We start from the raw sequence: 23,276 nt of genomic DNA, 5'->3' as shown, positions 1-23,276 counted from the left end.
AATGGCTCTGGTCCTTCCTCACTGGCAGAACACAACGAATCAGACTGCCACCCTTTCTCTCCGAACACACAGAGATAAACTGGGGAGTACCTCAAGGATCATCTCTCAGCCCAACGCTCTTCAACATCTACATGGCCCACCTTGCAGCCATCGTTAGACAGCACGGACTCAACATAGTCTACTACGCAGACAACACTCATCCTATCCCTCACCAAGGATCCAGTCACCAGCCAACGCAGCTTCCAGGAAGGAATGAAGGACATCGCATCCTGGATGAACACCAGCTGCCTGAAGCTCAATTCGGAGAAGACAGAGGTCCTCATCCTCGGACCCTCTCCCACCGCATCGGACAACACCTGGTGGCCCACTGCCCATTTCAGCCCGCCCACCCCCACTGACCGCGCCCGGAACCTCGGCATCGTACTCGACTCCTCCCTCTCCATGACCCGGCAGGTCAATGTCGTCACCTCCACCTGCTTCAACACCCTCTGCATCCTTCGCAAGACCTTCAAATGGACCCCCCGTGAATCAAGAAGGATCGTCACCCACGCACTAATAAACAGCAGACTGGAGTATGGAAACATCCTCTACGCCATAATCAACAAGTCTCTGCTCCGCAAACTCCAGATCATACATAACACCACAGCCAGACTCGTCCTCTTTATCCTTTGACAAGAACACATCTCCCCACACCTGCGAGACCTCCACTGGCTCCCCGTCGAGAAGAGCGTAACCTTCAAGATACTCACTCACGTCTACAAATGCCTCCACAACACCGGACCCCAATACCTCAATGAAAGAACATCCTTCCACGTACCCAAACAAAACCTACGATCCACTGACCTAGCCCTCGCCAAAACCCCACGCATCCGCAGAGCCAGAACGTTTGGAAGAGCCTGCTCTTACATCGCGGCCAAGACCTGGTACAAGCTCCTGGTTGACATCAGATGCGCCCCCTCTTTGCACATCTTCATAAATATCCTCAAGACCTGGCTCTTCGACTGACCGGAGCGGCATACACTCCCCCAGACCCCCTGCCCGAGCGGCTTGAGACCCTAATGGGTGAGTAGTGAGCTTAACAATTCCATGATTGATTAATTGATTGATCTCCTCCACGATCTGGGTTTCACCATCAACGTGGACAAATCCCGTTTCCCACTTTACAAATACAACCCTTCCTTTGGGCAATACTGAACTCAGTCACTGGGAAAGCTATTCCATGCCCTGCATAAGTCCAAGCCTTTCAGTTGCTGCTACCTTATTCAGCAAATCATCAGCTTACACTGAGGACGGTGGTGTGCCTCCTCATCATGATGGCCTCCCACATCGCTACCTATGACTGCTTACACATCGGTCTGCTCTAAAAGAGCCTAGCAGCACACTGGTTACAGGCTGAGGGTCTGTGGGAAGATCTAGTGTTGATTTGGGTCAATACCCATCGCTCTCTGCTGTAGTCGAACAGCAACAATCTGTTGCGAGGAAGATCTGTTCTAAACCCAGTTCCCCAAGGGACCATCACCACTGACGCCTCTCTCACAGGATGGGGGGGCACATCTACTTGACATAAGTGTTCAGGGTCTGTGGACACCCCGCAGCAGACATTTCACATAAACTATATGGACTTATGGGCAGTTAACTTGGCTATGAAGGCCTTCTTCTGCCATGTACATCACAAGACAGTCCTGATCAAAACAGACAACATGACTGCGATGTACTACCTGCAAAAACAGGAGAATGCACTACTCCCAACTTTCGACATTAGCACAGTGCATTTGGTGATCCACGACAAAGTGGTATGTATCATCATATCCAGATTGCCTTGGAGGATAATATGAATGTCCCTGATCTCCATATTGATTGATATGAAATTTTGTAATCTTCTTGAGCTATGAAAATTAGATACATCAAACCTACGATACTGTAAGTCCTAATGCCTTTTGCGGGGTCAGTGTTAGTTGTAAGACCTTGCAAAGCCTCATCTGCATGTTTGCCAAAGAGAGTGAGGCCATAAAAAGGAATATCCAGAATCTTGGATTAGACCTCAGAAAGGAAGGCTGTAGACTTTAACCAGCCTTATCTTCTTAGTACAGTACCTCCGCCAGTTGGTGAAAACCTGTGTTCAAGATACAGACACAGAAAATAATGAGGTAAGATGGAAGCTCCCCTTCTTTTAGGATCGTTTTTGTCTCTTCCTTCTTATATTGAGGAATGAGCTCCAATAAAGGAGCAAAGTCATACCACATCTGGCGATCATAGGAACATAGAATTGCCAGGGTATTGGCTGTCTTAATTGAGATTACTGCCATAGACGAAATTCTTTGTAGATGGCAAGGCCAAGGCCGGACAATATTGGTGAGTCATCGGTCTACTCACAGCTGGGCAGATTACATCTTGTCCCAAACTGCTTTGATTGGTTCAAGCTTAACATCATTGAATGGTAGCAGAGGTTTGGATGGTGCTGAAGTGGTCTCCAATATCTCTATAAGAATATTAGATTTTGCCTCAATGGTAGGCAGCTGTAAATAATTTAGCATGTCTTTTCTAAGAAGGCTACCTCAGGAGGTGCCGGCGCCGAATGGCACTCCTTCTCTGTTTCCGGAGAGGTGTCAAAACTGCTGGCATTTTGAAGCACCAAATAGTTTGCAATGTCTGAGGGTGCAGGGGGGAGCAAACTGCATACATTGTAGAGGCCAAGTTAAAATACCTTTCTGTATGGAAGTCAATCTATCCAAATTTTGTGCATGTTTTCTTTTTATAGTGAAATGATTCAAACTTTATTTAAATTTCCCTAAAGTCTTACCAGTACTTTTATTTCTAATTGCTGTTTTATAAACAAACAAGGCAAAAAACATTACATTAGTTTAGATAAAGTGTTCTCTTTGATGTCACCCATTGATGTAAATACTCAGTTTTCATTAATTTAATGAAGATTATATAAAGGAGAAACAAAGATGGCTATCAGGGACTAGTAGGTTAACAAACTTAGAGATAGGGCCTCAGAGTTTGTCCTGACACAATAGTATCACTGACATGTTTGGCAATTATTCAGGAGATGTCTAAAAGGGATACTGACCTTTGTTACAGTGTCCTTCTTTTACCAGCCTATTCTGGACTAAAGGGAGGGGACTGAAGTGTTATGCTGTGCAGATGCCTACCATTCAAAATAGGGTTTTCTTCCCCTCCAAATCTCTGACAGAGAAGAAAAATGGCAGTAAAGAAGCACTTAATGTCTGCATGTATTTAATCTTTTGCCACACCAACTCATCATACAAAGTCAACACTAAATCATGAAAACAAGCATTTTATGAAAACAAAACATGCTATTCCCACTTGAAACACTGTAAAGCTGATAGTCTTAGCTTGCATAAATGCATTAATTATGCACTAATTATTCTTCTTTAAAACAGACTGGCTTAGCACGCATGCCATCACTTAGGGCTAGGCCAGTTTGTTGATTGCAAGGCAGTCTAATAGTCCTGTGAATCCTTTGTTATTCTGTGCTTCCTCTGCAGGCATGGATATCCAGGGCTAAAGACCTAGAAATTACAACAAAACATATAAGCAGACACAAATCCAAACATTTCATGTTTGTCAAACTATAATTTAAAAAAAAAAAAAACTAAAAAAAACTTAACACTAAAATAATTCATTGTGGAACTGTAAGCAGGTTTCAGTCCTCAGGAAAAAAAACCCTGTGCTGCCCTGAGGCACCCTTGGTTTGATGGAGAGGTGCATCTCCTGAGAATTCTGTGAGGATGGGCAGGAGGATCAATGGAACTTCCTTTTGTCTTGTCTTAGCCTAACCGCAGTGCTCCACAATGCGTACTTGCCGTCCCACAATAGTCCCATCACATTAAGGGGAGGCATAGGCTTCAGATACCATCTCACAGCCGTTGGACATCTGACAAACTAATTATACTGTGTCATTCTATAGTCAAATATCTGACAGTCAGAAGTCAACAATGTGTATCAAATAGAATGTAGCTGGCAACCGGGCAATCTCTCCATATTGATTAATATTTGCCAGGGCTCCCTGTGAAGCCAAGCAATCTCCACACAGGTTGTTTGAAATGGATCTGGTATGGTGTCCTATCTACAAATATCTTTTGCTACATTTCACCTACCTGAAAAATACTAGGTCATAGAGACAGAGATCGCAGTTGTATTTACCACTCCCAATCTCCAATGCCACAAGACTAAGGCAAATGTGTGCATCAATAAAGCATGCCTTTGGCACAAATCTAGGGTTGATGAGCATAACGGCAGCACGCGTTTTTGCTGCACAATTTAGAGACCACACTGCGGCCTCATCTTCTGTGTAAACTTGAGCAGGGATATTATAGGGCATCACTACAAAGGGCACTTTTTCTGTATAAATCCAAAATTGCCTTTAAAGAAGAAGGCACAGTAGTCTTCTGTACAATTAAGTATCAACTTCCTGCATAGAATTGTTTTAAGAAGTACTTCCCAACTTTGTTATAGTAGTTTCCAAGCTGCTTAACATCAGTCTATGGGGAGTGACCACATTCTCTCTCATTGTCCCAATTGGGTGCTGGTATGAAATGTGAATGAAGAACTGAAAACGAGACAGGCGAGAGCTAAGACTTGCTGATGTCTGGCATCAGATGGTTCTCTCAACCTCCCTCTATGGTCTTTTCAGGGCGTTACCAGGTCCATTCCAAATCTTGCCAGCAGGCAGAGATGGTCAGATGAACAGAAGGGGTTAGGAAGGCCAACAGCTGCCCAGAGGTCTTCTTCGGAGAGAAGGGAGAGGCGTCCGATTAATCTTAGTGCTCCATTACGGTAGGGCCTTCGACCTGCAATTAACAACAGAAATGAAGAACTGTAAAAAGAACACTGGAGTGGCACATGTCTTGTAAGAGCATGCAAATTACTTGTTCTGTAGAAGCAAACATACTATGCACTGGGTAAAGAAAGAAGAGCATAGAGGGGACCTGCTTGAAATTCACATTATGTGATTCTGCTCTGCAGCTACATCCCTTCTACAGACAGAAGTCTCTTCCTCCAGTACTAGTATTACACCAGTTTAATGGCAAACATCCCGTACAAAGGCCATGTAAACTACAGGCCAGGGTTGTGACAGTGTTCTCTGTGGGCCAGGTGATTATGTTCCCAGTGAGATAAACAATTCACAAACAAGTTCCTCAATGAAAAATCCATACTGAAGCACAAGCTTCTGGTCTATCACAGGGAGGTGATGCCTTACATAAAAAGCATTAATGGTGAAAGATCTCATGGACAGATAAAGCTCTCCCCAACCTATGCCTAGTAATTTATAGCTCTATTGTGACAGCGCATACGCTCTATCAAACAGTATAAACTTTAAGATACTTAAAGTGATACATGAAAGTGTTACTAACCTGTGAAAACGTTTTTCATGCACTAGTCCCTTTACTTTACAAACTGGTTTAATAATCTTTAAGAGTCAAGGGTGCAACTTGACACATCTCAGTAAAAAACATACTAGCAATTAATAATCAGATTTTTTTCCCCCAGTGCAACTCATCAATCCAGGTGATTCTTAGATACACCTTTGAAAGACTAAAGGCAGGACAGAGTACACCTTTGAAAGCGTAAAGGCAGGCCAGACTTGATGATGGGTTGCATGTGGATCTATGGATTATACCAGGTAAGGAGTGATGCACAGGGGACTATGTTGAAGATGAAGCAAGACCAATTACACAATAGGCCCCCTGGGTTTGTGGGTATATATGTCTCTTCTGTCCTTAAAAAAAAAAAACCTCTTCAAATATCTGCAATTTATCATTTAGCTTATAAATAAGGCATTCAAAGCATTCCAAGTTGATCAACCAAGTCTGTAAGGTGGGAAGCGGTGTCGATTTCCAGTGTTGAAGAATCGCCAGTTTGGCCACCCCATGGGCAGTAAAGAACCACTTATTAGCATGTTGGGTCACTGAAATGAGGTCGGAAGTGTCGTCCAGGAGCACTAGCCATGCTGTCAAAGGCAGATAAATTGACTGACTACTAGAAAAATTGAAACTAAGTTAAACAGGAACCATGAATGAGCCCTTGGATTTATCCTATATCTACGAAAAACTGAAAAAGAAAAATATCTGAAAAGAAAGACAATTTTAACTATCAAAAGGCTCAGGCTAGAAGACGTTTGTGTGAAAGATATTGCTATTTTATACTTCTAGGCTGTGTTTTTAGTTACGAAACTTTGAACAAAGACCAACACCAATAACGTTTCAGTATAAAGTAATAGCTATGAGATGTACTGCCGTTGAAAAATAACAAAGGCCTGATTTAAAAAGAACAGGCTGACAATTCTTAGTATAAGACAAAATGCTGAATACTGTTTAAATGGAGCTTCAAGTCTCTTGCATGGCTGTCTTAATGTCTTCTTTGCATTATGGTAATTGTGTAATTCATTTTAGGTGTGTGCTGTGATGTTTTTAGGTGTAAAGGATGGGAAGTAATCTATTTTTAATTGATGAATTAATAATTGGTTGTTAATTAATGGTATTTAATTGGTAATTAATCATGGTATTTGTGTAATTAATTTTAGGTGTGTGTTTTGGAGTTTATAGGGTAAAGGGTGTTAAGTGGTTTATTTTTTATTATACATTTTTTGTAAATTGATATTAATTAAATTAATACATTATGGTAATTGTAATTAATTTTAGGTGTTTATAGGAGTAAAGGGTGAAAGTAATTTGTGTTTAATGAATTAATATATAGTTAATTAATGTAAATTTTTTGATATTTATTTTGGGTAATTGTTTATTTTTTTGTGTTTTGTTTTTACTTTTAAAGGGGTAAATGGTGAGTATTAAAGACATTTTAATTACTTTATTATTAGTTGTTAATAGTAATACGTTTTAATTGTGTTTTATTATTTTATAGTTTAATCTAGGAGTGTGTTGTGGATATTATAGTGTTAAAGCGTATGTAGTCAATTAATGTTTATTCTTTTTTTATTAAAATATTTTTTAATTGATTATTAATTATGTTAATTATGGAAGTAAATTTAATGTAAAATGTTGAAGTGTGTTTTTGGTGTGGTGTTATAGGGTAGGAAATAAAGAAATACATTTATGTATTAATTTTTTGTTTGTAAATATTTTCTAGTTTAAATTGAATTAATTTGATTATTTTGTTTTATATAATATTTGTAGGTTTTTGTAATATGTAATTAATATTATAATATTGTTTCTTTTTATATATTTAATGTTTCATTTTTTAAATATTGTTTATTTATTTTTATGATATTTTGAATATATATATATATATATATATATATATTTTTTTTAACTGTTTGAGTGTGAATAGGAATTTTTGTTTCTCCGCTATCCAACACTATCCCTAATATTGCACTCACTGGAATGGGAATAGCAATTTTTATCTCTGTCCTATACAGCACTTTCCTTACTGTTGCACTAACTGGAGTGGGAATAGTAAATGTAATTCCTCAGCTATCCAACACTTACCCTACTGCTGCATTTACTGGAGTGGGAATAGTTATTTTTAGCTCTTTGCTATCCAACACTTTCCCTACTATTGCACTGATTGTATTGTGAAATTTAAGTTTAAATATTTTTTAATAGTTTAAAGTTTTAATTTGTTATAGATTTTAGTTTTTTTATATTTTCAATCATTAATATATATTTTTATTTTTTATATTATTTTAAACTTAACAAATTAAAAATAGTTTATTAATTGTTTTAAAGTAATTATTTATGTATAAAGTATTAAGTTTGTGTGTTTCTTTTTTTATTACGTTTATTTGTTATATTTTATCAAAATGTATATCAAATTTATTTTATTAAGATATTTAATATATTGAACATATATTATTTTATATTTATATAAAAGTTGAAATTTTATACATCTATTTTTTTCTCGATATTTTTTAGTGGCTATTTTGTACAGACCTGTTTAAGTATAGGAGTCGATATTTTTGTTGTCTATATTTTTTACTCGATATTTTTAACATTGTTATTTTTTACATCGATGTTGTGTCAGTAAACCGTTCCAAACAATGGAGCCTCTACTCCCCTTTCGAGGGATGAGACAGAGCAGAAAGTTGGAAGAGTAATGGCTCTTACAACATGAAAGGGCATCATTACTTGTGGCAGGAACACAGCAGAGATCAGTAAAAAGGTGGTATAAGGTTGCTGGACTGAGAGATGCCTGAAGCTCACTTACACAGCGTGCATTTGTTATCTCAACCAGAAAGACCGTTTTTTAGGCCAAGAGATGTAACATTAAACAGTGCGTTGGCTTGGAAAGGGTACACATGAGGAAAGTGAGAGCTAAAGTTAAGTTCCACTGTGACATTACGAAGAGCTTTGGCAGAAACATACGTTGAAAACCTTAAAGGAAACTCATCACAACAGGTGATTTGGACGATGACGGCTGATCCTGCAAATGTTAAAAGTCAACAAGTAACCTTTGAAAGTGCCCACTGCAAGTTCTTGCTGGGCCAGAGGAAAAAAAGACATCCAACACTTTGACCTGCAACGGGTCCTTCTGAAGGGTGCAGCACAAAGCCATAAACTTGTGCAGCACAAAGCCATAAACTTATGCCAGTGCCCAGAATACATTGATTTTGTAGATGGGAGCCTGGCTTCCAGGATTACATCAATGACTTTGGGAGGGAGATAAAAGGATATCAACTGCTGCCACTCAAACTCCATGCAATGAGGTGTATGTTGTGCAGACCCAGGTGCAAAATGCTGCCCTGCTGCGACAGAGAGTCTCCCAAAGCCACAGACTGAAAAGAGGACAGATGTCCAAGTGCCATACTCTCTTTAGCCACAAGGATGACTTGGGCCCCATCATTTTATTCAGAACTTGGAGCAGGATAGGGAGCAGTGGGACGGCATACAGAAGTTCTGTGCTCAACTCAATGCAGTAAGAGAGAGCTTTCTGGGAACCCAACCAGGCAAAAGCGTTGACATTGCACATTCTCAGCTGTGGTGAATAGACTGAGCCAGAGTTCCTCCCATTGCTGGAAATCACCCTGTGCCATCTTCAGGTGTAACTGACATTAGTCATCCACTAGGTGTCATCGGCTGCGTTCGTCCGCCCTGGTCTTTATGGATCCTACAAGGTGGGAAATGCCTGATAATTCAGTTGGTTCCAAAGGCGCAGAGTCTCCTGTCACCTGACCAAGGACCCCTCCTTACCCTGCGTGTACCACAATATGATGGTGTTGTCCGTGAGAACTTGCACAAGCTTCCCTTTGATGTTGAGCAGGAAGGCCTTCAACGGTAAGCAAATCGCCAGCAACTCCAGAAAGCTGATGCGGAGGCGGGGCTCCACTGGAAACAGGAGTCTTCTCATCTCCATATCTTGCAGATGGCCTTCCCAACAAAGCAGCAATACGTCCATCACTACCATCCAATGTGAGCGGGGTAGGGAGAAAAGTCTTCCACTGGTTCAATTCCAGTCAAGCAGCCACAACTGCTGAATTTCTTTTTCAGTCTCCTCCAACACCCAGGTGGCATTTGACTGGTTCCCCTGGTGCTCGGCACACAGGGGCATCAGATCCCACAGTATTTATTTTTATTTTATTTTTTATTTAAGAAGTTTTATGTAGCGCTGGCCTGACCCGAGGGTATTGGAGTGCTTCACAACAGTTACAATGCAGAGAATCACAAAATACAGTAATAGTGTAGGTCATTTGGTGGCATGCGGACATAGTCGAAGCTGTGAGAGGTGTCTGCTTCCACGCTCCGGCCGCTCTTATCGGTTCCCTGGGGAGCGGTCGAGGAACAGGACTTTGAGCTGGCTTTTGAATTTTGCAAAAGAGGGAGTAGTTCTGATGTGGGGGGAATAGAGTTCCAGATTTTGTGCGTGCTCCCGGCGAAGGATCGAGCCGCAGTTTTTTGTTTTCGAGTTTTCAGCAGAATGAGTAGAAGAGAGTTCGAGCTTCTGAGGTTCATGGTCTGACTGGCTTTTTTGAGTTTGGCCGCCAAATATTCGTGTTTGCCAGTGTGCAAGGCTTTGTGTGTGAGGCAGGCTGTTCTGAAGCTAGCCCGCATTTCCACTGGGAGCCACTTAAGTTCTCTGAGTGCCGGAGAAATGTGATCAAATTTTTTGATTTCGGTGACCATTCTGGCTGCCGCGTTGAGCGTTGTTTTGACGGGAGCAAGATGTAATTTTGCTAATCCTGAGAAGACTGCATTCCCCTAGTCTAGTCTTGACAACACCAATGCTTGGGTGGCCTGTTTGAGATGATTGGGTGGGATGAAAGGTTATATTTTGTTCAGTAGTTTTAGGTTAAGGAAGGCGCGCTTAGCTGAGTTCTTGATGTGTGAGGTCATGTCCAGTTTCGGGTCTAGCGTGATACCTAGTGATTTGACCGAGTCGGCCAGGGCGAGGTTCCCATTGAGCTCATCGATAGCTTTTAGCCATTCAGCAATTTGGGGGTTCTCCTCTTTGTTCGAGATGAGGAGAATTTCGGTTTTATCAGGATTTAGTTTAAGGTGGTTGCTCGACAGCCAGTGTTGGACGTCTCTCAGTATGTCATTGAGTCTTTGGATGTCCTTGATGGAGGAGGTTTCCAGGTAGATCTGCGTATCGTCTGCATAAAGATGGAAGCGGATGTTGGCTTTTTTGAGTAGTTTGGTGAGGGGTTCCATGTAAATTTTGAAAAGTTGCGGGAAGAGCACTGAACCTTGCGGGACTCCCTTGGTGACTGGATGCAGGTCGGACGCAAAGTTTTTGATATTGATTCTTTGGGTGCGGTTGGGTAGGAAGGATGAAAACCATTCGAGGATCACCTCGCCAAGTCCGGCTCTTTCTTGGAGAGCCTAATGAGAAGTTTGTGGTCTACCGTGTCGAAAGCTGCCGATGGGTCTAGGAGAATGAGGAGGCAGCAATGGTCTGAGTCGAGTGATTTGTGGATATCGTCGATGATGTTGAGGATGGCGGTTTCAGTGCTGCATCCTTTTATAAAGCCAGACTGATGGGACTCAAGTAGCTCGATGTTGTCCAGGTGTTGGATTAGTTGTTGGAGTACGCATCTTTCTAGGATTTTGGATATAAGAGGAAGGTTGGAGACGGGTCTAAAGTTGTTCAAATTCTTTATGTCCAGGCCGGGTTTTTTCAGCAGTGGCATGACTTGCCCCACTTTAAGGCAATCTGGAACGACTCCATTTTTCAAGGAGCTGTTTATGATCGTGCACGAGTGCGGTGCTAGGGAGAGTTTCAGTTTTTTGGTCAAGTTGGGGGTGGGGTATAGGGTGTAGGGCGTGAGAAGAGGGTTTGGAGGTGGAGATAAGTTTTACTATCTCAGCTTCTTGAATGGGGTGGAAGATTAGCCAGGATTTGTTAGAGGGTATGGGAGCATTATCAAACACCCGCGCCATGCTGCTCTTTGTGGGGGTTGCTGTTGGTGTCCAGTGAGAGTTCGATCTTGGTGATCTTGTCATTAAGGAAGTTGGAGAAGTTGGCGCAAAGTTCTTTGGATGCCTGTATTGAGGATGTAGCAGGCTGGGAGGTTTATTGCCTGATGATGTTATAGAGCTCGTTGGGTCTATTTTTTGCACTGTCCAGCGCGGAGCGAAAAAACTTGGATTTTTTGATTTTGATAGTATTGTTGTACTTCCTGCGGGCTGTTCGGAGTTGTTCGCGAGGGTAGTACAAGGATTATTCCTCCAGCGTCTTTCTGTGGCTCTTAGTAGTCTCCTTTCGGAGTTGGTGTCGGTGTTGAACCATGATCTGGACGGAATGGCTTGGCTTTTTTTTTTAGTTTCAAGGGGGCTAGTTGGTCAAGCAGGGTCACCATATTTGAATTGTAGAGCGAGGTGAGTTCGGTTGTGGTGAGGTGGTCGTTGGCGCTGGGGAGGAGCGAGGTTATCCTTTCTTCAAGGGCGATGAGGGGGAGCTGGGTGAGGTTTCTGGCCCATTTGGGGGGGTCTTGCACAGGCGGCTGAGAGAGCATTTTTTGGTTAAAATGGAATAGAATCATGTGAAGGTCCGACCAGTCAACGGGGAGAATGTGGTCGATGGTAATGTTTCCTCTGAGCAGTGCTGAGATAAGTTGTTGTCACGGAGAAGGTTGGATTGCGTTTGAATTAACGGGTTATTCGCTTCATTCCAGCGAAGGTTTAGGTCACCAAGAATTAGGTTGGTGTTGTATTTCCATGATGGCGATGTTGTCCTTGTGTATGATAGCTACACCTCCCCCTAATTGGTCTTTTCTGTCTTTGTTGATAATGGTAAAACCTGAGGGCACAAGAATGTCTAAGCATGGTGCGGAGAGGTAATTGAGCCACGTCTTCGTGATGAACGCAATATCTATGTCCTGCGAGAGGATGGCTTCTGCTAGCTCAGTTGCATGCATAGAGGCTGATCTGCAGTTGATGAGCATGCAGTTAGTGGAAAGCTCTTTTTCACTGTGGTTCTTTCCAGTGGAGGCCCTAGGTACGGTGGTGAGGAAGGGAGGGGGTTTCGGGAGGGGGTAGTCTCTTCTGAAACCTGTGATCACTTAGATCTTGGATTTAGGAGAGTCTGTAGGGGGGGGGGGGAGTCGTATGTTGAGCCTAGACCAGTCGCTTCTTCGGGGGACATTGCGGCTTTGAAACTTGTGGGTCTTAGTGTCGGGATCTTGGTGTCGGTATTTAAGAGTCTCTGTAACCTGGGCGTGGGGGCTTTGGTTTCTAAGGGATTCTGTGACGGGAACTCAATGTCCTTTCTAGAGGGTCTCTGTGATCGAGTCACGGGGGTCGCTAAGAGCCCGGAAGAGTGTTTTGGATGCTTGGAGTTGGTCAGGGTGGGCGCCCTGAGAGGGTATTGACGAGGCTTTCGGGCCTTGTCAAGGTTAGTTAGAATTTCGGTCAGGCCCCCGAATATCGTTTCTAGCAGGCTTTCTAGTTATGTGAGCCGCTGCGACATGTTATCGTGGGCGGGGGTGATGGAGTCTAGGGTAGGGTTGTCTTGTGTGGTGGAGGTCGTGGCTAAGTTATGATGCCTATTGCTCCTTGTGTGGACCGCGCTGCCTCTGTTAAGGACCCTGGTCGTGACTAACTTATGATGCATATTGCTCCTTGTGTGGGCTGTGCTGCCTCTGTTTGGGACCTTGGGTAAGGGTCATGTTGTGGTTTCGTCCTCCTGGAGTCTGCTAGTGTGGGTGGTGCCCGGAGTCGGCAGGGCAGGATCAAGGAGTTGGTGTGGGGGGTTCGGGGGCAGTTGGGTTTGGTGATCGTCTGGGAGTTGTAGATCGCCAATCCTGGGGGCGAATGAGTGGGAGGTGACTCGGGGGGGGGGGGGGAGGGAGGTGGTGGCGTTGGGCGTGGTAGTGAATGTATGCTTCCCCTGGCGGGACAGGTTGTCTGGGGGTGAGTACTGGGTCAGGGAAGGTCGAAGCAAGTGGAGGTGGGCGGTATGGAGTGTGGGAAGAGGGAGTCGAAGGCTTCTAGGTTCTCATTGTTTGCCTGTATCAGGACTGTGCCATTTGTGTAGATGGTCACAGACGTGTTCCCACCCCTTGCCAAGCGGTTAGGGAGCGAGGTCGTCAGTTTGCAGCTATGCGAAGTAGTTGTGGTTTTGGAGATGTAAAGTTGTGTTCTGAGTGTGGCGTTCCAGTTGTCGGGACTTTCAGTGTGGAAGATGAAATCCATCTTAATCTGCCCTTTGGAGGAGCAGTGGTATGTGTCCGCGACTAGTGTTTCTGGGTGCTGTCTAATCAGTCTATGTTTGAAGTTTCTTCTCGCCTTAAGGGAGAGGTTGGGGGGAAGCTGATAGCGAAGAAGCTCGCGCCGTGAGGTTTCAGGTAGGTCGAAATGGAGTGGTGGAAGTTGGCGTGTCCGGTAACGTCGTTGGATTTCTTTGAAGGGGGGACCGTGAAACTGAGAGGGGGTCCTGGACGTTTGATGTGCTTGGGCGATTCAGATAGGGGAGGAATGTATCCCAGAGTAGCCCTCCAGGGGTCAGACACTGGGGCCGGTGGAGTGATGCAGAGCTCTTTGGGATTTCGAGGTTTGCAATGCTTGATTTCCCAGAGTTAGCTTATTTGTTGCTAGTAGGCCTGCGTCTGTGATTAACAGGTCTCCCAAGGGTCAACTGCCGGATCACCCGTGAAGATTTGGGGGTTGGGTTTACGAGGCTATTATGGGTTCAGGCTAGGTAGGCAAAGAGCTGATTGAAGCAGCCATCTTTAGTCAGAGCTCGTTGGTATATGGGGTTTACGATGTTTCGTTTCCCAATGTTAGTTTGTAGGTTGTTGTAGACCGGAGTCCATGGTTTATCAGGACTCTCGAGGGTCTAGAGCAGCTCATCAGTGAAGATTTCAGGGGTTAGGTTTACGCGGCCAGACTGGGGTCAGGCCTGGTGAGCACAAAGCTAGTTGAAACTACCATCTTTGCGGTTCTGGGGCCCTCATTCCTTCTAGGTTGCCACAGGCTGGTTAGGATGGGGGAGTGGCGGTGGTGCGTTTGCTACTCTTTTAGTGGGGTGCTTGTTTGCCTGAGCCAATTGATCGCCCTGATGGTGCTGGGCTATAGGCGGCCATCTTGGGGTCAGGCCTTGAAGTCAATTAGCTTGGGTCCACGGTGGGTAGCGGGGCTCGTACCTTAGCTATTTTCCCAGTCAGAAGCTTTCTAGATTAGGTCTTGCGTCATAGATTGAGTTAGATCGCTTGTGTGTCCAGAGTATCTCCTTGGTGAGATGTTCTGGGAGTTAGATTATTGTGGCTATCAGAGGGTCAGGCACTGTGGGCAGGGGGCTGAGGGAAGCGATGGTCTCTGTGGGGCGTGATCTTCATCCCTTCCACGCAGCGGCTGGCGGGTCGGGATGCAAGTGCTGCGGCAGTACAATTGTGCCGACTGTGTTGAAGATAGGTCGGTTTCAAAGTATCCTTGTGCATTCAGTGTCGAGGGGAGGCCATCTTGAGGTCCGTCACTGTGGGCAGGAAGCTGACGGAAGTGCTGTTCTCAGTGAGACAAGGTCTTCATCCCTTTCAAGCTGCGGCTGGCAGGTCGGGATGCAAGTGTTGCTGCAGTACGTTTGTACCGATTGTGTTGACGATTGGTCAATTTCGCAGTATCCTTGCGTATTCAGTGCCAGGGGGCGGCCATCATGAGGACAGGCTCCGGGGGTTCCGGAGCGGGGCTCGTCTGAGGCTCGCAAATTTGGACTGATGATTGATTCAATGCCAGCTGTATATGGCTTAGGATCGGGGTCTCGGAATCGGAGGGCTCCCACGGGACCAGTGCAGGGCGTCCTTAGATCAGGGCTGCAGTGTAGTTGGGCGCCATGCATATTCAGCGCCGGGAGTGGCCCTCTTGGGGACAGGCACTGGCGGACTTCGGAGCGGGCTCTTCTTCGGCTCGCGATTCAATCCCACGATCGTTTGGTGACTACTTGTTTGTAGCTCCAGTCCAGGGTCTTGTGTTGGAGGGACTCTTGCGGGTCCAGTGGAGGGCGTCCTGAAGTTAAGAGAGATTCGCTGGTCGCCGATCACCTCCGAGGCATCAGTTGCAATCCTGGAGGAGTCGGGTGCTGGTCGTCGTATCTTCACTTCCTGGAGTTGGAGGAGCGTGGTTCAGGCTTGCCCCACCTTGGTATGGTGCCCGGTGAGTCCTCGTTCTCTGTGGGGGAGATGGAGGGGGGCAGCTGGGATTTACACAGCATAGGTGATCCCGGTGTCAGGAGCACAGATGTTAGTGCTCCCTCCTCGCGGCCATCTTTTTCATCTAGGTAGAATTCACATGTGCCATCTGGCATGGTCGGCCAGCAAGATATAGGAGGTTGGTTGGCCAAGAGGTCTCACAGCCATCCAGGAGAATGGCTGAAACGTTGGGATCCCAGCCCAAATGTCCTGGACTTGTCAGTCCAGAGAAAAGGCCTCAAAGGCAATCTTTATCCAGGAAGGTTCAGATGAACTGAAGACTCTGCAGAAAGGTCAGGTGTGACTTTGACAGGTTGATTGAGGTGGTGTATGACTTACTGTGGCAAGACCACCTTCAATAGTCAGTCATTAAGGTAGGGAAAGACAGGTAGCACTGATCTCCAAAGTAGGCAGAGACCACCACCATCACCCGAGGGGCACTGGTGAGCCTGAAAGGGCGCACAGCAAATGGAATGTGCTGGTGGCCCACCTGTGGGCCAGCAGGACCATGTTGTGAAAATAAGTGTCCTGCAAGACCAACACCACCATTCGGTCTACAGAATCCATGACGGATAGAACCCAGGCCAACATGAGCATCCTGAGTGTGTCCTTTCATAGGAAGTCACTGAGGGGGGTGAAGATCCAAAGCAGGATGAAGGCCTTTTTCCTTCTTCTGCAAAAAAAAGTAGTGTTGAATAACCTACCATTGCCTCTTGTGGGGTTTGTACCCTCTCTATGGCTCCTCTGACAAAACAATCTGCACCTCCTGGCACAAAACAGACAGACGGTCCTCTGAAAGTTGCTCTGGGGTAGGTGGCAAGTACAGCTGGTCGAATACTACAGCAGATCGTAGTCCTGTTGGACAATCTGAAGAACCCACCTGTCGGATGCAATAGTCTGAGGAACCAGAATAGTACAGTGCACTCAAAGCTTGTTAGATTAATCAGGCTAATCAAAATAATCAAAATGGGTGCGCTGCTCTGCAACAGGGCCTGCCCATATGTAATGGCCAGCCACTCCTGATGGAAGCGGCTGACTCGTCATCTTACTTGGTGGCAGTGTGCCACCAAGGCTGCACTAAAGAGGTTTTGAAGTTGTTGCGGGAGCAGTAGGGGATTGGGAGGTTCTCTGCCCAGGATGACTTCATTGTTATCTGTCAGGCTCAAGGCCCAACCTCGGATCAGCTGAGGGGCCTCTTGTGCATGAGGCGAAGTCTGATGCTATTGATATGCCAAAGCCCGAGCATATCGCCAAAATGGGGGAAACTTTAGTGAGGATTGCCAGACTGCTGCAGAAAGGTCCAAAGAGCATGCTGTCACTTGCCTCTCTTTAAAACGCTTTAGGGTAAGCCCATCTTCTCAGCAAACATGCTGGAACCATTGAAGAGTATGTAAATTAGGGATGCCCGGTCCTCTACAGAGAAGCCTGTGGCTCTTATCCATGTGTTGTGCTGAAGAACAAGTTACTTACCTTCGGTAACGCTTTTTCTGGTGGATACAGTATCTGCCTGTGGATTCCTCACCTTGTGAATATCCCCTGCGCCAGCATTCCACGGAACTTTTCTTCCCCAGCATTCCACGTCGACGTGGGCGACGTCATAATACACCGGCTCAGGCACGCGACTCCGATCGACGTCACCGGAGCCATAAGAAGCCCACGTCGGCGTGATGACGTCAGTTCCGCCCCTTTTTTCCGTGCCTACGAGGCACATGGACGGACTGACAGCAATATACATACACAGTATACACAGTACACAATATGCAAAGCAACACACCCAGTGTGGAGAATAAAGAAACAGGCAAAAGAAAGACATAATGCCTCAGACAGTATTAATACATCTTGAAATATCAACATTAGATTAATGGATTGAAACATTATTAACAGGACATTAGGTATAGAAAGATGGACAACGGGGAGGCGGGTGGGCCAGTGAGGAATCCACAGGCAGATACTGTATCCACCAGAAAAAGCGTTACCGAAGGTAAGTAACTTGTTCTTCTGATGGATACATCTGCCAGTGGATTCCTCACCTTGTGAATAGATTCCCACAGCAGTCCCCACTCCCGGAGGAGGGTGTCCACCTTTCTACACCAGAAAGTCCTGTAACACAGAGCGCGCAAAGTGGCCCTCCCTCCTCATCTCAGAGTCCAAGCAATAATGCTTTGCGAAAGTATGGAGGGAGGCCCAAGTCGCGGCTTTACAAATATCTGCCACAGGAACACCCCGGGCCAGAGCAGATGTTGAAGACTTAGCTCTAGTAGAGTGAGCACGAATACCCTCAGGAGGAGTCTTACCAGCCAGGGCGTAGCAGATCTTGATGGTCAGTATAATCCATCTTGACAGCGTGCGCTTGTGCACCGCCTTCCCTTTAGAACGACCAATGTAGCCAATAAAGAGCTGGTCATCAATACGAAAGTTCTTGGTCCTGTCCAAATAAAAACTCATAGCCCTCTTCGGGTCAAGGCGATGGAGTCTTTCCTCTTCTTTGGAAGGATGAGGGGGTGGATAGAAAACAGGGAGGGTAATAGACTGCCCCAAATGGAAAGGAGTAACAACTTTTGGCAGGAAGGCAGCCCTGGTCCTAAGAACCATCCTTTCAGCATGTAATGATAAAAACGGGGGTTTAGAACTAAGAGCTTGAAGTTCACTCACCCTCCTTGCCGAGGCTATGGCCACAAGAAAAACCACCTTAAAAGATAACAGCCTCAATGGACAAGTATGAAGAGGCTCAAAAGGGGACCCCATTAGAAAGGTTAAAACAAGATTAAGGTCCTACTGAGGCATTACAAATGGAGTGGGAGGGAACACGTTTGTAAGGCCCTTGATGAACCTCAGAACAACCGGAGATTTAAATAGCGAAGGTTGATCTGGGAGGCACAGAAATGCCGATAAGGCCGAAAGGTAGCCCTTGACCGTGGCCACAGCACAGCCCTGCTGAGCCAAGGAAAGAGCAAACTGAAGCACATCAGAAAGATGAGCCTTTAAAGGGTCAATGGATCTCTCTCCACACCACTTTACAAACTTAGACCACCTGTAGGAGTAAATGGACTTGGTGGAGTGTCGCCTGGCCGATAAAATAACGTCCACCACATCAGGTGGGAGAGAGAAGGAATTCAGGTTGCCCCGTTCAATCTCCAGGCATGAAGGTGTAAGCTCTGGAGGTGGGGGTGTAGAACCTGCCCCTCCGACTGCGAGAGGAGGTCTGCCCTCAGAGGGAGACGGAGCGGAGGGCACGAGGAGAGGTGGAGAAGATCTGTGTACCACACCCTTCTTGGCCAATCCGGGGCACCAAAATAACTTGGGCCCGGTCTTGGCGAATCTTCCTCAGAACCCGAGGAATCAAGGGTATGGGAGGAAACGCGTAAAGGAGTCGCGAGCCCCAACTCAACTGAAACGCGTCCCCCAATGCCCCCTGCATCGGAAACTGGAGACTGCAGAATGACGGGCAGTGCGCGTTCTCGCGGGTGGCGAACAGGTCCACCCGAGGAGTCCCCCACGTCCGAAAGACGTAACGAACTACCTCCGGATGGAGCCTCCACTCGTGGTCGGCGGAGAACTGCCGACTGAGACTGTCCGCACGCACGTTCAGCACCCCGGCCAGATGATTTGCCATCAGACAAATCTGATTGTCCTGAACCCAGGACCATAGATGTAAGGCCTCTCTGCAAAGACAAAGAGACCCTACTCCCCCCTGTTTGTTGACATACCACATCGCGGTCGTGTTGTCTGTCAGGACTTGAATCGACTGACCGCGAAGGGAAGGGAGGAAGGCCTTGAGCGCCAAACGAATCGCCCGCAATTCCAGAAGGTTGATGTGAAGCAACCTTTCCTCTGGAGACCAAAGACCCTTGATCTCCAGATCCCCCAGATGAGCACCCCACCCTAGGGTGGATGCATCCGTTATCACTGTGGCCACCGATGGAGGCAGATGGAAGGGCTTTCCTTGCGACAGATTGCCCTCTACGCCCCACCATGAAAGATCCGCTGCAGCTTCTCTGGATATCTTGATTGACTCCCTGAGATCTTCGTTGTGCTGAAACCACTGCTTGCGGAGGCACCACTGGAGCGCCCTCATGTGCCAGCGTGCATGGTTGACCAACAGAATGCAAGAAGCGAACAGACCGAGCAGGCGAAGGACCTTCAGAACTGGAACAACCGCTCCACTGTGGAATAAAGGGACCTACTCCTGAATGTCGAGAATCCTTTGAGGAGGAGGGAATGCTCGACACACAGTAGTGTCCAGTACTGCCCCTATAAACAGGTTGCGTTGAGAGGGCACCAGGTGAGATTTGGGCACATTGATCGAAAAACCCAAGTCGAACAACAGCTGAGTTGTCACCTGCAGATGACGCTGCACCATCTCTGGGGACTCTGCCTTCAGAAGCCAGTCGTCCAGGTAGGGAAAAACTGGAATCCCCGACCTCCTGAGATGAGCAGCCACCACTGCCATCACCTTTGTGAAGACTCGAGGTGCGGTAGTAAGACCAAACGGGAGGACCGCAAACTGGTAATGTTGCGACCCAACCGTAAAACGGAGATACTTCCTGTGCGACTTCAGGATTGGGACATGAAAGTACGCATCCTGCAAGTCGAGCGACACCATCCAGTCTCCTTGCTGCAACGCTTGAAGGACCTGCGCAAGGGTCAGCATCTTGAACTTCTCCTGTTTCAGGTAAAAGTTCAAGATTCTGAGGTCCAGAATCGGACGCAACCTGCCGTCCTTTTTGGGGATCAGAAAATACCGGGAGTAGCATCCCTGACCCCTTTCCTGCTCCGGAACCACCTCTATCGCACCCTTTTGAAGCAAGGCTAGAACTTCTTTCTGCAGGAGAAGTAGATGGTCTTCCGAGCAATAACCTTGGCAAGGAGGGTAAGGGGGAGGAAACTCCCGAAAGGGAAGGGCGTACCCAGTCTCCACGAGGTTCAAAACCCAAAGGTCTGTTGTAACCGATTTCCAACCCCGTAGTAAGTAGGACACCCGACCCCCCACAGGCCTTACATGATCCGGGATGGGGAATCTAGGACTGCTTCCCTGAAGCCTCATTGGGAGCAGAGGAGGAGGAAGAAGAGGGGTTGCGTCCAGAACCTCTCCGACCCCTTTGCCTCCCTCTATAAGACTTATAGAGGGGATTCTGCAGCTGCTGCTGCTGCTGCTGCTGGGGCTGCCGGTAAGAGCGAAAAGACGATCGCCCAAAGCCCCTAAATTTTCGAAAGGTCGAACCCTTCGCCGGTACTTGCAGGCCCAAGGATTTCGCAGTCAATCGGCTGTCCTTAAAACGCTGAAGGGCAGAGTCCGCTTTCTCCCCAAACAGCTTCTGACCATCAAACGGAAGATCGACCAGCGTAGCTTGAACATCCGCTGAGAAACCAGAGTTACGGAGCCAAGCCTGCCTTCTCACAGCAACTGAAGACCCCATTATCCTTGCCACGGAGTCCGCTGTATCCAACCCTGACTGGATAACTTGCCTGGCAGCCGCCTGAGTGTCCGCTACAACCTCCATGAAGGATGACTTATCCCCTTCAGGCAACTTAGGAGCCAAGGATTTAATGGAATCCATTAGAGCGTGAACGTAACGCCCCAGCAGGCATGTAGCATTAGTCGATATTAACGCCATGCTTCCTGTCGAAAAGGTCTTTTTGGCTGCCTGATCAGCCTTTTTGGACTCCCTGTCAGCAGGCGTCTGAGGAAAGGCACCAGAAGCGTGCTTAGAGCATGAGGCCTGCACAACTAAACTGTCCGGGGACGGATGAGTGGATAAAAAGTCAGGATCCCCAGGTGCAACCTTGTACCGTCTTGCCACCTGCCTAGACACTGCAGGAGATGAAAGGGGCTTCTTCCATACCTCTAATACCGGCTCCAATAAGGCCTCATTGAAAGGCAACAAGGGCTCCGATGTCGAAGATGGAGAATGTAACACTTCTGTGAGCAGGTTGGATTTATACTCAACAGAAGGCAGCTGTAAATCCAGTAGCTCCGCTGCTTTCTTTATCACTACATGATAGGGAGCCAACTCATGAGGAGGAGAAGAACTGGTAGATGCATGTTCCCACTCTGGGGTCGTATCCAGTCCACTGGCAACCTCAATGCCCTCAAATTCGTCCGGAGAAGTAGAATCCACCTCACCTTCTTCCACCTCTCGATATCTTCTTTCCTCCAACACCCTCTGGGCTTCCCTCCTCGACCGGATTCGGGGAACCGACGTCGGCGACGTCGTACGCGGCGTCGGAGGAACCAGAGGAACCGGCGTCGACGGTGCCAGACACGGCGTCAGCCTCGACGTCGATGGAGTCGGCTTCGACGTCGACGGAGTCGGCATCGGCGTCGATGGAGCCACTCTCGGCGTCGAAGGAGGATCCGAAGCCTGCCGAACCTTCCGAGGTCGATTCGAATCCACAGGCGGCGCCGGAAACTGCCAAGAAGGCGCCATCGGCATAAAGGGCATAAAGGGGGCGTGAGCATACTGCTGTGGCACCCCCATTGTAAAGGCCATCGGACCCACGGGACCAGCTGGTGCTCCGGATGGGTAGGCCGCCCTATTAAAAATGCCATACATAGCATTCAGGAAATTAGCCGAATCCGTACCCGGGGCTGGGAACTGAGGAAAAGGAACCTCTTGTGGGGCCTCCGGCACTGGCTCCGCAGAATCCTCCACTGGAGCCTCAGATTCTTCAGGTACTGGAACCGACTCTTCCTGCTCCTCATGCATAGAAGCATCCGACTCCACACGGGCCGGAGTCGACGTCTTAGACGGAGCCGAAGACCTCGACGGAGACTGAATCGGAGTCTGCTTCCTCGAAGGAGAACCTTCCGGAGACCTTGAAGGCGAAGGAAAAGGAGACAAACCTTTGCTCCGACGTCGATGAGACGAAGCCGAACTCGACTTCGATTTCTTGGACTTCGAAGATCGACGTCTAGAATGTTTACTTTTTTTATGGTGTTTCTTCGACCTCGACGACCTCGAAGTCGATGACTCCCTCTTCGATCTCTCCTTCTTCCTCCCTCTCTTTTCCTCACCAATCTTCTTCATGAAGAGCTTGGTCTTCCTTTCCTTGAGTGCCTTCGGGTTCATGCTTTTACAGCATCCGCACTCCTCCATACCATGCTCCGAGGAAAGGCACCATAAACAATTCTGGTGAGGATCCGTAATCGACATCAGGCCTCCACACTCCCTACAGGGCTTAAAGCCCGACTTCCTAGTCGAAGACATTGTCGAAGAAAAGAGAGATACACGACCAAACTACAAAGTAGCACTGGAGAAAAACCGTTGCGCGTCGAAGGCGCGGAAAAAAGGGAACTGACGTCATCACGCCGACGTGGGCTTCTTATGGCTCCGGTGACGTCGATCGGAGTCGCGTGCGGAGCCAGTGTATTATGACGTCGCCCACGTCGACGTGGAATGCTGGGGAAGAAAAGTTCAGTGGAATGCTGGCGCAGGGGATATTCACAAGGTGAGGATTCCACTGGCAGATGTATCCATCAGAAACACTACGCTTGTCCCAATAACCCTTCCTAGACAATAAGAGGCATTTAGGCCTGAGCAAATGACAACAGTGGCGGCATCCCGGTCATCCTCAATGGTTTGAGCCAATGAAACCTGTAAGTCCTCTGGGACTGCCGGTACGATATCCTTACCCTTACCCAATAGTGCAGGAGTATTGTTTTTTAGAAGGCACC

General features: G+C 47.0%; 1 protein-coding gene across 1 annotated transcript in view; it reads right to left on the bottom strand.

The window, feature by feature from the left end:
• Positions 1-3,223: 3,223 nt before the first annotated feature.
• ANGEL1 (angel homolog 1) overlaps positions 3,224-23,276 on the bottom strand; it is a 332,990-nt gene continuing 312,937 nt past the window's right edge. Inside the window, exon 10 of the mRNA XM_085626689.1 lies at positions 3,224-4,817. Within this exon, the coding sequence (XP_085482815.1) occupies positions 4,657-4,817 (161 nt within the window). The 3' untranslated portion in view covers positions 3,224-4,656. The remainder of the gene's footprint in view (positions 4,818-23,276) is intronic.

The sequence above is a fragment of the Triturus cristatus genome, chromosome 9 (assembly GCF_964204655.1).
Source record: "Triturus cristatus chromosome 9, aTriCri1.1, whole genome shotgun sequence".
In the NCBI taxonomy this organism is placed as follows: domain Eukaryota; kingdom Metazoa; phylum Chordata; class Amphibia; order Caudata; family Salamandridae; genus Triturus; species Triturus cristatus.
This window is presented reverse-complemented; position numbering and strand designations above follow the sequence as displayed.